This window comes from Bubalus kerabau, chromosome X (assembly GCF_029407905.1).
Source record: "Bubalus kerabau isolate K-KA32 ecotype Philippines breed swamp buffalo chromosome X, PCC_UOA_SB_1v2, whole genome shotgun sequence".
In the NCBI taxonomy this organism is placed as follows: Eukaryota; Metazoa; Chordata; class Mammalia; order Artiodactyla; family Bovidae; genus Bubalus; species Bubalus kerabau.
The window spans coordinates 68,752,307-68,766,909 of record NC_073647.1 but is presented as its reverse complement, the minus strand read 5'-3'; the positions used below and the strand labels follow the sequence as shown (position 1 = coordinate 68,766,909).

Below are 14,603 nucleotides of genomic sequence, written 5' to 3'. Positions count from 1 at the left end.
TAAAAAGTACTTTCCTCAGGGCATTATAAGAAAACCACAGCAATCTGCTGATGTCACAGCTGCCTAAGGCTATGATTTCAATTTGGAGCAAACAAGAGCCTGGCTAAAATGTTAAAGGAGGGCTTTGAAAACAAGATGGCCATAAGGGAGCTTTGAAAGATTCCAACATATTCTTTGGAATCTGAAAATATGCATGAGTATACAAGACTGTGAACCTGCCCAGGAACAAGATGGGACAGGAGAAGGCCCGCGTCACTCAACTCTGGCTGATCTTGGAAATAAGAAATGAAAACTAAGGCTGACTGATAAACTGCCTAAAGTATGAGGAATACCTTTACACAAAGATCTCCTTGGAAAAGGTGGAGAACTTAATGGTTCAAGGCATTTAAGGACATCTCTGACCCATCATTGGCTGACCACTGATTTATAATGACTGAGGGGGTGATCTGAAGAAGCCAGGTTTAAAAAATACACACAAGGGGCTTCCCTGGTAGCTCAGTGGTAAAGGAGATACAGAAGACAATGCAGGAGACATGGGTTTGATCCCTGATCCAAGAAGATCCCACATGCTGCGGAGCAACTAAGCCTGTGCAACACAACTATTGAGCCTGTGCCACAATGAGAAACCCACACACTGCAATTAGAGAGCAGCCCCTGCACGCCACAACTACAGAAAAGCCCTTGCAGCAACGAAGACCTAGCACAGCCAAAACATTAATTAATTAAATTATTTTTTAAATACAAACAAGAATTTTTTTTCGAAAAAAGGCAACCAACAAATGTCCCTGAAGGGCCTCACTTCTTAGATTTTTTAAAACTAAGAATGGAAACCAGCTATTATACATATATTCAAAGAACTAAAGGAAACTGTTTAAAAAAAAATAAAGGACTCGGTTAAAAAGTAGGCAAAAGACCTAAGCAGAGACCTCACCCAAAATATATATATATATAAAAAGATGACAATCATATGAAAAGATGCTCAATATCATTTATCTTTAGGTAACTGCAAAGTTAAAGAGTAAGATACCATTTCATACCTATTAAAATGGCTAAAATCCAGGATACTGATAACACCAAGGGCTACTGAAGATGTGGAACAAGAACTCATTGCTGATGGGAATACAAGGCAGTACAGTACTTTAAGAGATGGTGTGACAGTTTCTTATAAAGCTAAACATAGGGTTACCTTATGATTCAGCAACTGTGCTCCAAGGGATATACCCAAATAAGCTGAAAACTTACATCTACACAAAAATCTGCACATGAATGTTAATAGCAGTTTTATTCATAACTGCCAAAACCTGGACGCAACTAAGGTATCCTTCAATAGGTGAATGGATAAACACTGCTATATCCATTATACATATATTATATATATCCAAATATATCCAAAAATGGAATATTTTTCAGCAATAAAAAGACATGAACAATCAACACAACTAAGAGCTGGTTTTTTTTAAAGATAAACAAAACTGATAAACCTTTAGCTAGATTTACCAAGAAAAAAAGAGAATTCAAGCAAAATTAGAAATGAAAGAGGAGATTTTGTCTGATGACACAGAAATTAAAAAGATCATAAGGACTACTATGACTGATTATATGCCAATAAATGGGATGACACTGAAGAAATGCACAAATTCCAAGAGACATACAATCTACCAAGATATAATCATAAAAAATAGGAAATCTGAACTTAACCAATGATATGTAAGGAAACTGAATCCAATACAAAATCTCCCAACAATTACAACAAAAATCCCTGGCTTCATGGGTGAAATCTGTCAAATATGTAAAGAAGAATTAATGCTAATCCTCAAACTTTTCCAAAAAATTAAATAGGAGTCAACACTCCCAAACTTCTTTTACAAGGCCAGCAGTCCCCTGAAACCAAAGCCAGATGGGAACACTACAAGAAAAGAAAACTACAGGCCAAAAATCCGTGATGAATACAGATGCAAAAATTCTCAACAAAATACTGGCAAACTGAATTCAACAGCACATTAGAAGGATCGTACACCATGATCAACTACGATCTCTGGAAGGCAAGGATGGTTCAAAATATACAAATCAATAAAATGAATAGAATGAAAGACAAAAACCATATGATCATTTCAACAGATGCAGAAAAATTATTTGACACATATTCAACATCCTTTCACAATAAAAACTTTCAATAAAGTGGATACAGAGAAACATACCTCAATATAATAAAGGCTATGTGTGACAAGCCCAAAGCAAACATCATACTCCATGGTGAAAGGTTAAAAGCTTTCTAAGATTAAGAACAAGAAAAGGGTGCCCACTGTCACTACTACTATTCAACAAAGTGCCATACATCCGGGCCAGAGAAACTAAGCAAGAAAAACAAATGAGATATAACTACACACTTGTTAGAATGGCTTTTATCAAAAGACAAGAGTTAAGTATTGGCAAGAATATGGAAAAAAAGAGAGCACAAGCACAGTTTGTGATGATGCAAATTGGTGCCACACTATGGAAAACATGTATGAAGGTTCCTCAAAAAAATTAAAACTAGAACTACCACTTGGGGACCTCCCTGATGGTACAGTGATTAAAAATCTGCCTGCCTCAATATAATATAGGAAGGGGACATGGGTTTGATCCCTGGTCCGAGAAGATTCCGCATGCTGCAGAGCAACTACTGAGCCTGTCCTCTAGAGCCTGTGCTCCGCAACAAGAGAAGCAGAGAAATCACCACAGTGAGAAGCCCGTGTACCTCAATGAAGAGTAGCCCCTGCTTGCTGACACTAGAGAAAGGATGAGCATAGCAATGAAGACCCAGCATAACCAAAAATATAAATAAATAAAGTTTTTAAAAAAAGACCAACCACATGATTCAGTAATCCCACTTCTCAGTATATATTCAAAGGAAATGAAGTCACTATCTTCAGGAGATAACTGCATCCCATATGCTCACTGCAGCATTGTTCACAAAAGCTAAGGCAAACCTAACTGTTGACAGATTAATCAACAAAGAAAATGTGGTATAGAGATAAACAAAAAATTATTATTCAGCCATAAAAGGAAGTTTTGCAATGTGCAACAACATTGACAGACATTAAGGGCACTACACTAAGTGAAATAAACTGGACAGAGAAAGACAAATACTGTATGATCTCACTTACGTGTGGAATCTAAAATAGCCAGCTTTACAGAAGCAGAGTAGAATGGGGGTTTGCAGGGGCTAGGAAAGGGGGAAATGAAGAGATGTTGGTTAATGTGTACATACTTCTAGTTTATATGAGAAATAAACCCTAGGACTCTAATCTACAGCATGATGACTATAGTTATCAATATTGTATATCTGAAAGTTGCTATGAGAGTAGAATTTAAATGTTTTCACTACAACTACAAAATTGTAATTACATGAGTGGGTGATAAGTGAAATAACTTTACTGTGGTAATCATTTAATTGACATATAAATTGTATAAGTTTGAGATGTATGATGTGATGATTTGATACACAGATATATTAAGGCCTATTTTAATATATCTGTGTATCAAATCATCACATCATACATCTTAAACTTACACAATTTGTCAATTATCACAATAAATCTGAGGGTAGGGAAAGAACCTGGCAGTTCCTTACACACATAGTTGAAGTTTAACAAGTATCTGTTGAATTTTTTAATTTAAAAAATGAGATATCAAACCACAAAAAGATATGGGGGAAACTTAAATGCATACTGCCAAGGAATCAGTCTGAAAAGAATACATATGTTATATAAAATTTTGGAAAAGGCAACCCCTCATTCATAAAACTAGGATTGTGGCAGCTGGTCCCATCACTTCATGGCAAATAGATGGGGAAACAATAGAAAGAGTGAAAGACTATTTTCTTGGGCCCCAAAATCACTGTGGATGGTGACTACAGCATGAAATTAAAAGACACTTGCTCTTTGGAAGGAAAGCTATGACGAACCTAGACAGCATATTAAAAAGCAGAGACAATACTTTGCTGACAAAAGTCCATATGGTCAAAGCTATGGTTTTTCCAGTAGTCATGTATGGATGTGAGAGTTGGACCATAAAGAAGGCTGAGCGCCGATGAATGCTTTCAAACTGTGGTGCTGGATAAGACTCAACAGTCCCTCAGACTACAAGGAGATCAAACCAGTCAATCCTAAAGGAAATCAACCCTGAATATTCATTGGAAGGACTGATGCTGAAGCTGAAGCTCCAATACTTTGGCCACCTGATGCAAAGAGCCAACTCATGAGAAGAGACCCTGATGCTGGGAAAGATTGAAGGCAGGAGGAGAAGGGGGCAACAGATGAGAAGGTTGGATGGCACTCAGTGGACATGAGTTTGAGCAAGCTCCAGGAGATGGTGAAGGACAGGGAAGCCTGGCGTGCTGCAGCCCATGGGGTCACAGAGTGTTGGACACGACTGAGCGACTGAACACATAACACAGAAGGGTTGAAAGTTAAGAGGATTCAGGGAAAGTTTAAAAGGAGTATTCAAAACAATGTCTGAATATAAGGGTAGGACGGAAGAATCTTAGAAAGGAAAAAAAAAAACAATTATTAGTGAGTATATGTCCCATGTTACAACACTTTCTTTTTTAAAAAAGCTTGTTTTGACAAGTATGTATCTGACTCTGTGATCCCATGGACCACAGCTGGCCAGGCTCCTCTGTCCATGGCATTTGCCAAGCAAGAATACTGGAGTGTGTTGCCATCTCCCTCTCTACTTGACAAGTATACTTTACTATTAATGCTAAATTTTGATGTTCTAATTAGGGATTATGTTTTTCCAAAACCAATTCAAAAATTCATGGCTGTAGTCTGGATCTCAAAGTAAAGTGCATTCTCTTAATTTAGGACATATGACTGAGACTCCAGCTTATCTATTAGTTGTATATCTGCTGCTGCTAAGTCACTTCAGTCGTGTCCGACTCTGTGCGACCCCATAGACAGCAGCCCACCAGGCTCCCCCGTCCCTGGGATTATCCAGGCAAGAACAGTGGAGTGGGTTGCCATTTCCTTCTCCAATGCATGAAAGTGAGAAGTGAAAGTGAAGTCGCTCAGTCGTGTCCAACCCTCAGCAACCCCATGGACTGCAGCCTACCAGGCTCCTCCGTCCATGTGATTTTCTAGGCAAGAGTACTGAAGTAGGGTGCCATCACCGAGTTGTATATCTAAACTATAGTAAAAGTAGCCAAGAAGGAAAATAAAAATAACCCTTATAAAATGCCAAATATCAACATATAAAACAGACAGTGTGTGCTGCTTCTCTCCATGATTACCTTTTAAGTATTCACAAAAGTCACATTAACACGCTGCTGCTGCTCAGCTGCTTCAGTTGTGTCCGACTCTTAGTAACCCTATGGACTGTATCCTGCCAGGCTCCTCTGTCCGCGGGATTCTTCAGCCAAGAATACAGGAGTGGGTTGCCATTCCCTTCTCCAGGGGATCTTCCCAACCCAGGGATTGAACCTGCATCTTGTGTTTCATATTTACCTTCAAAGATGTTTGTTTAAAAATCAATTTAGTATTTGATTTGAAGAGCATAATATAGAATTAGGAAGATAAGCTTACATTTCTTAACTTTTATTTTTGTTCTGGCACTTTGAATGGGAGGATTTTACCCCAAGGCCATAACAATTCTATATATCCATATAGCTATATAGATATGTAGAATATGCTGTATATAAATATATGCTCACACTTGTGATGGTTATAAATTTGGCACTCTTCAGACATTTAGTGACTGAGCAAAATCCAATCACATGAAGAAGCAACATAGGTTGCTGACTTTATAAAGGGTATTCTTAGACTGGTTTGGTTTTTAGTATCTGCTATTGACTTTAGAAATAGCATATGGCTTCTAAAAGTGAAGAAAAGGCAGAGGAAAGACAAGTATTTCTGTATGTGTAACTTTAACTTTTCCACAATTAGATTTAAATTAAAATATCTCATTAAACTCAGCATAATAATGACTGGGGGCCACTGTTGACCTGTAAATTCAAAAACTACAACAAAAATACGAAGAAATACTTCCCTTAGATATCACAAGCTTATCTTAAAATATGCTCCTGTACATTGTTGTTGTTCAGTCACTCAGTTGTGTCTGATTCTTAGAAACCCCATGGTCTGTAGCACACCAGGCTTCCCTGTCTTCACCATCTCCCGGAGGTTGCTCAAATTCATGTCTATTGAGTTGGTGATGCCATCCAACATCTCGTCCTCTGTGGTCCCCTTCTCCTCCTGCCTTCTATCTTTCCCAGCTTCAGGATCTTTTCTAATGAGTCAGTTCTTCACACAAGGTGGCCAAAGTATTGGAACTTCAGCTTCAGCATCAGTCCTTCTAATGAATATATTCAGGATTGATTTCCTTTAGGATTGACTGGTTTGACTGTACATTGTACATAACTTTAAATTAGTATTAATTTTATTTTTAATAAAACTTTCTGATTTCCTAATGTTGAAATTCCAATCCCAAAGAAGGGCAATGCCGAAGAATGTTCTCAAACTACTGCACAATTGCTCTCATTTCACATGACAGCAAGGTAATACTCAAAATTCTTCAAGCTAGGCTTCAACAGTATGTGAAGGACTTCCAAATGTACAAGCTGTATTTAGAAAAGGCAGAAGAACCAGAGATCAAATTGCCAATATCCGTTGGATCATAGAAAAAGGAAGGGAATTCCAGAAAAATATCTACTTCTGCTTCATTGACTATACTAAAGCCTTTGACTTTGTGGATCACAACAAACTGGAAAATTCTTCAAGAGATGGGAATACCAGACCACCTTACCCCTGCTTCCTGAGAAAACTGTATGCAGGTCAAGAAGCAACAGTTAGAACTAGACATGAAGCAACGGACTGGTTCCAAATTGGGAAAGGAGTACGTCAAGGCTGTATTGTCACCCTGCTTTATTTAACTTATTTGCAGAGTACATCATGGGAAATGCCAAGCTGGATGAATCACAAGTTTGGAATCAAGATTGCCTAGAGAAACCTCTGATACGCAGATAATACTAATAGCAGAAGGCAAAGAGCAACTAAAGAGCCTCTTGCTGAGGGTGAAAGAGGAGAGTGAAAAAGCTGGCTTAAAATTCAACATTCAAAAGCAAGATCATGGCATCTGGTCCCATCACTTCATGGCAAATAAATGGGGAAACAATGAAAACAGTGACAGACTTCATTTTCTTGGGCTCCAAAATCACTGCGGATGGTGACTGCAGCCATGAAATTAAGAAGCTTACTCCTGGAAGAAAAGCTATGACCAACCTAGACAGCACATTAAAAAGCAGAGACATTTTGCCAACAAAGGTCTGTATAGTCAAAGCTATGGTTTTCCCAGTAGTAATGTACAGATTTGAGAGTCGGACCATAAAGAAGGCTGAACGTCGAAGAATTGATGCTTTTGAATTGTGGTGCTGGAGAAGACTCCTGAGACAGCAAGGAGATCAAATCAGTCAATCCCAAAGAAAATCAACCCTGATTATTCATTGAAGGATTGATACTGAAGCTCCAATACTTTGGCCACCTGGTGCAAAGAGCCAACTCATTAGAAAAGACCCTGAAGCTGGGAAAGATTTAAGGCAGGAGAAAGGGATGGCAGAGGATGAGATGGTTGGATGGCATTCAATGGACATGAGTTTAAGCAAACTCTGGGAGATAATGAAGGACAGGGAAGCCTAGCATGCTGCATTCCATGCAGTCACAAAGAGTCAGACATGACTTAGCAAATGAACAACAAGAAGTGTTGAAATAAAGCTACTCCACACAGCTTAAGCATCTCTAATTTACATTATAGCTACAGAAAATATATTACTTTATTCTGACAAGGCAAAGAAAACATAAGTTGTGTGGGTTAGATTATTCTTTTTTAAGAAATTATTTATTTTTGGCTGTGGTGTGTCTTCATTGCTGCATGGACTTTTCTCTAGTTGCAGCGCTTGGGCTTCTCATTACAGTGTTTTCTCCTGTTGCAGAGCATGGGTTCTAGAGCGCCCAGCCTCTAGAGCACAGGCTCAAAAGTTGTGGAGCTCAGGCTTAGTTGCTCCACAGCATGTGGGATCTTCCCGGATCAGGTATCAAACCCTTGTCTCCTGCATTGGCAGGTAGATTCTTTACCACTGAGCCACCAGGGAAGCCCTAAAGTATTATTCTTATCTGCATTATCATGGAGGATAAGGAAGCCGTTAGATAGGATTGGTTATGAAAACTAATGAAACAAGTATATTTATAAACACTTCAATAATCTGTAGATTTTGCCCTTTTAAACATTCCAATGCATAGCTCAATTTCTACCTCTTCTTGACATTCTATAGTTCCTATGATCCACTTACAATGTAGTTGCAAAGCATCAAGTAAAGGATCTTCAGCAGTACTTTCCCTCTTAAGTCACTTTGCTTAAAACTAACCTAAAAGGGCCCATTTTTCTTTCACTTATTATAGTTCTGAAAAATTATCATATCTGGTAATATTTCTTGAGTATATGTGTTAATAAAAAATAAAAGATTAATGTGTTTTCTAAGAATTTGATTGGAAAATTTCAAAACCTGTGTATACACCTGGATTTTAACTTAACAAAATGTGGAGAATTTTAATTGACATATTTAAAAATTTAGACAGAACTGATACTTATGCATACTCCCAGTTGTTTTTGGGAGCATTTGTTCTTTATTTCACAATTTGATATACTCATGGGAAAAATTTCCTAGTCCTTCTTGTATTCATATTTAGATTTGTTGATTTAGACTTCCATGAGATTTAGAATAAAAAGTCTTGTTGTTTGTGTATAATTTTTTAATATAATTATTTCTTTGTTTCAGTATGCTAGGTGTAGCTATAAAATAACTACAATGTCTGTCATTTAGAAATCAAATGGAACCAGCTCCTCTTTAAAAAGCTCTTTACTATTTTTTAAAATGTAGTTTAAAAATAAAGCTAGACATATACAGATTATAGTAAAACAAGTTAATATTCCTCCTCACGGTGAAGATAAAAATCTTAAGTGAAAACAGAATGTTCTGTCAATTAAAAAAAAAAAACACATTTCCAAGCAAGCCAGTTTACTAACTGGTATTTCGTACATATCTTTGTTAAAATCTTTAAAAATGGGTAAGAGAAACTAGAAAACCTTAGAACTTTGACATACATCTGAAAAGACGGCAAACTCATTTTGAAACAAAATCCTTTCTTGACAGTTGAGCATATCCAACTATTAAGATGCATCTGAGAATTTTCAGGGGAAAAAAATTCCAGGTATTCAGGTTTAAGAGAAACAGATAAATTAAAGGAAAGGGAAAGATAAACGGAGCGTTACATCCAACACAGAGACTGAATCTGAAATGGACTTATGACTGAAAAACAAAAGTGAGATAAGCAAGAATATGTGAGCAAGACTGATAAGTTTACTTATGTCCTCACATCAAACTGTGGTATACTATGGGTATATATATTTGACGAGAATGAAAGATTAGCAAGTTGGGGCACAAAAACTCTTAAATGGCCAACATGAAGGTTCTGTGTCTGGAACAGAGACTGTTATTGTTGTTTGGTCGCTAAGTCATGTCCAACTCTTAAACTGAAATATATACATATTTTTTAATTATATGCTTTCCCTGCACTTTTCTATTATCAAGTAGAGAGTCAGTCTTGTCAATTCTGCATTCTAATTGACTTAGCATAATATTTTCAGTCTCTGCTCTAGGGGAAGAAATAAAAGCCTCTATAATCCAATCCAAGTAAAATAATATAGCCAGTGAAGCCAATGTTGATTTTTTTCTTTGAATTTTTAATTAAAATAAAAGTAGTTGTAATGTTTTATCAATCTATTAAAACATGAGATTGAAAAAGAAAAATTAATTTGAATTGAAACTACATTTCCATAAAAGACAAACATCAAAATCAGGCTTTTAATTATCTTTTGCCAAGAATATTTGCCTTGTCTAATATTTTACAAGTAAATAGATATGTCACTATTTTGCTTTGGCCCAGATTATATAAATAAGGCTGACCTGCTTGATGTTAAATAAAAAGATTATCAGACCATCTCCCTACAGCATTGAGTCCTTTTTTAATGCCTCATTGAATTCTCATAGTTTGAGTTGTTAAAAGCCATGTTATATGAAAGTACAAGGTATGTATATATGATTAAACAACAAATATAGTCAAGAAAAATAACAAGATAATTTTTTAAAGTCTGAATTCCTAAAAAATGATAACGTCCCTAATTTTCACTTCTGCTTTATGATGTGACTTAGAGAATACAATTTCTTTGGTATTCATCTTATGAAAACTAAACATAAGTATAAATAGGAAAGGTACTATGAGTTCCTTTTAAAGAGGGGACCACACAAACATAAATCTTTTTTTCAAAATGATTTGATTGGTATATAATTACCTCTGTGCTAATATCGTGATATTGAGTTGAAGTTGCCCCACACTTGAGCCTGAGCTTTGCCACCAATTCCTCAAATTCTTTTACTTCACTGAAGCGAAAAGCTGTTTTTCCTTTGACGCTAATGATGACAGATTTGCTGGAATCATTTGTCTTATCTATAGCTAAGACCTGGGGGATGAAAACATAAGTGAATCACTTTTTTTCTCATTTTTGACAAGGTCAGGCAAAATGGCTTAGCTTATTATTATTTGTTTTTTGTGGCAACAAGTTTTGGTCTGTGGTAGGACTTAGTAAGGAATAGACTTTGAGTATTAGTAGTATCACTGACACAAGCAATCTCAGCGCAAGTTATTTCACTTCTTAAGGGAAAGGTTAACATGTAACCTTTAAAAATGACAAATGTAAAAATTCAACGCCGCAATACTGATAACTGATTTTTGACTTATAGAAAAGCTATCAATTCTATTCTTTCTGACCATGTATATATATCAAATGGGATAGCGTAAGTTTTGGTATTCATGTCATAAATGTCTGAGTGATTATATTCCATGTTGCATCACCCCAAACCCTTATGTTGTACATAAACTTTTAGTTGTTTTCATTTTCAATAAGAGCTATAAGGTTCTTATCCTAGTACTCTTATCCTTAGGAATGGTACTCTTATCCTGGAGAATATTATGGAACTTAAAAAAGATTATTTAAAAATTACTAAAAAGATGTTGCACATTGTTTTTAATAATTTACAAAATTAAAGGGTATTTTACTCTGTGAATGATAACATTTTTGAACTAAAAACTGATATGCAACTAAACTTACTTTACCTCTCGTAATGGAATGATTACACTACACAGATTGCCATCCTGGCTAGCAAAGCAGATATAGTTTTCCGAGATGCACATTTTTCCATGAGTGTTGAAGTGGCTGAATGGTACCCATAAGAAACATTCATGTACTTCTTTCAAAGTCTCTTCTTTGGGCAGCCTAAAAAAAGCACTGAATTGCTCACTGTGGGCTCGGTTTTCCAGACCTCTATAGGAAAGAAAAAAGAAGGGGCTCAAATGATGCCTTCTAAAGTGTACACATGTCTACACTAATTAAGTGCACTACATGCTATGCTCTTCAACAAATTATGAAATGGAAGAAACACACTGATTCCTAACCAATTTGTTCTCTTTTCCAGTTTTGTATTATTAGTAGATTCCAATGCACAACAGTTAGAGATGATGTAGGTCTTCAAACCATCTGTTAAAGGGTGATTTGCTAGGAGACTATTCTATTATTATATTCATATGTGAATATGGCTAAAACCAATCTTGGAAGATAATAATTTTTACACCTGGTTATCAGGAAAATCAAGAGAGTTACCCAGTTTAAACAAAATGATGAAAATTTACGGCATCAAAATTTAGACGGGAAGACTAGTACATAAAAATAACATTAAAATCAAATGAAGCCAAAATCGAAACGAATGTTTAAAAAATTCAAAGTAGAGACACAATAAAACAGTGCTTTCACAGTTTTGGGCACAGGATGGGTGTCAATAAATACAGATGACTTGTTAACTGACACATAAATATATAAATAAAAAACAATTGCTTAAAATAGCACAATTTTTCTAGAGGCATTAAACACTTGAGCTAAGCAGCAAAGCCATCTGGGGTAGTGAGTAAATTATGCAAGTTCTAACTCTAAGCCAAAAAAGTTAAAACTAAATTTATCCTTCCAGCATATACTGTTTGAATATGTGGCAGTTCACCATGTCTTTTAAAAATAATTCTGATAAATATAAACAGAGACTCACAATATTTACCTCACTTAAATTGCAATTTGGTGGGTTTTTCCACTATTATTGAAAAACATAACATCTTTTTATATGAATGAAAAGATGTCTGCAATATATTATTTTAAGAGGAGAAGTAGACTGTAGCATAATATGTGATGTTTAATCCCATTCATGCTTTTGGCAAATATTCTTTAATTCATGCATTAAAAGGTCTGGAAGGATATACACTGAATTTAGCTACTATAATTCATATTTGTAAAAACAATAAACCAAAGCAATAGATATTCCATTTTATTTTAAAAATGTCATTTGGAGATGAAGTCTAAATGATCTATTTTTTTTAATGTACTAGGGAAAAGGATTTAGATATATATGATATTCAATGCATGTGCTCAGTCACTTCAGTCATGTCTGATTCTTTGTCACCCGATGGACTCCAGCCCACCATGCTCCTCTGTCCATGGGATTTTCCTAGCAAGAATACTGGAGTGGGTTGCTATTTCCTCCTCCAGGGGATGTTCCAGACCCAGGGATCAAACCCACATGTCTCCTGCATTGAAGGTAGATTCTTTACTGCTGAGTTGTAGGGGAAGCCCTAATTTTCAATAGGTTCTTTTAAAAATGCACATAGACAAAAATGAATCTACTATATCTCATTTAAATACAGACTTGGTAATGAATAACTCATTGATAAGTGGCCTTTTAGGATATTTTAAGGGAAATTAAATAGCTAAAATGTTTATGCTTAGGGTGGCCAATCAAAACAACCTATATAAACAAATGCTTCACTATAACATAACATAAATTATATTCTTAATCCTTATAGAGTTTAAATCATGCACACTGGGACCTAATTTTGATAGTAAGGTGTAAAACAAATTCACCTTGCCGATCTATCTCCAGAAAAGTAAGAAGGCTCACAAAGGGAACCCTTATGTATATAGATTTTAGGAATGGTTTAAGAATAGGCAAGAGGAACAACTGTACCCAGGTTAGGGCTATGTAACAATCACACAGCATCCAGGTTACCAGTTCTGGTCTATCCACAGGACTGCAGCTTAGCTTTATCTTATTTACACTTTCCCATACAGTCTATACCCTCATGCTTCTTGCCAGAAGCGGTTCTCACTAGCTATTTCTGGATCCTCTCCCCTTTGGCACACTCATTTCAGTCAACTGTTCTGAGTGTTGAGCAGGATGAAAGGGCTCTGGTCGGTTTCAGCAAAGCAAATATAGAGGCAAACAGCTATAAGATAGATACTTCTGATGCAGGCACTAATAATGGTTACTATTTATCTAGTGCTTTATATTTTACAAAGTGCTTTCACATGTTATATTGCTCATTCCTCACAAGTGCTCTCTGAGGTACAAACAATAGATGAGAAAACTGAGGTCCTGAGAGGTTACAACTTTTCCTCTAATTAGGGAAATATTAGCAACCTCATCAGGGTTGCTCTAATCTTATTCTAAAGCTCATGTTCCATTGATTCTACTAACTTATCCTTATAATAAAATGTGAAACTCTCAGGGGAAGAGGGTTGGAAGAGGGAAAAATTGGGAGTTTGGGATTAGTAGATGCAAGCTATTACATATAGGATGGATAAACAAGATCTTACTGTATAGCACAGGGAACTATATTCAGTATCCTCTGATAAACCATAAAGGAAAAGAATATGAAAAAAAATATATGTATAGCCAACTGAGTCACTTGGCTATACAGCAGAAATTAACACAACATTGTAAATCAACTATATGTCAATAAAATTTTATAAACAAAGAAAAAATGAAACTACCTATAAAATGTGTTTAAAAATAAACAATACATTTAACAAGTTCAGCCTTAAATCTATCTAGGCTACTCCTCAGGCTAACCATGTACATGAAAACTTCTATGTTTCTAAAAGCACTCCAGAGCAAATCCTACTGAGATCTTAAGAAATAATTTTCAAATCTAACTTCTATTACTTCTTAACATTAAATTTCTCAAAGAGGATACTATTTGTGAAATGCATATGAATAAACTTTAAAAACTCACACATCAATGATTACTCCAAAGAAAAACTATCATATAACATAGAACAGTTAACTTTTTAAAAATTAATTTATTTAATTGGAGGCTAATTACTTTACAATATTGTGGTGGTTTTTGCCATACATTAACATGACTCAGCCACGGGTATACATGCGTCCCCCATCCCAAACCCCCCCTCCCACCTCCCTCCCATCCCTCTGGGTTGTCCCAGTGTACCAGTTCTGAGTGCCCTGTTTCATGCATCAAACTTGGACTGGTCATGTTATTTCACATATGGTAATATACATGTTTCAATGCTATTCTCTCAAATCATCCCATCTTCACCTTCTCCCACAAAGTCCAAAAGTCTGTTTATATCTGTGTCTCTTTTGCTGTCTCATGTATATGGGCGTTGTTACCATCTTT

General features: G+C 35.9%; 1 protein-coding gene across 4 annotated transcripts in view; it reads right to left on the bottom strand.

The window, feature by feature from the left end:
* TBC1D8B (TBC1 domain family member 8B) overlaps positions 1-14,603 on the bottom strand; it is a 75,241-nt gene that overhangs the window by 35,565 nt on the left and 25,073 nt on the right. For all 4 annotated transcript variants that reach the window (XM_055563190.1, XM_055563188.1, XM_055563191.1 and 1 more), the window contains exons 6-7: positions 11,205-11,412; positions 10,384-10,551 (exon numbers count right to left, since the gene is read on the bottom strand). In XM_055563190.1, coding sequence (XP_055419165.1) covers positions 10,384-10,551; positions 11,205-11,412 — 376 coding nt within the window. The remainder of the gene's footprint in view (positions 1-10,383; positions 10,552-11,204; positions 11,413-14,603) is intronic.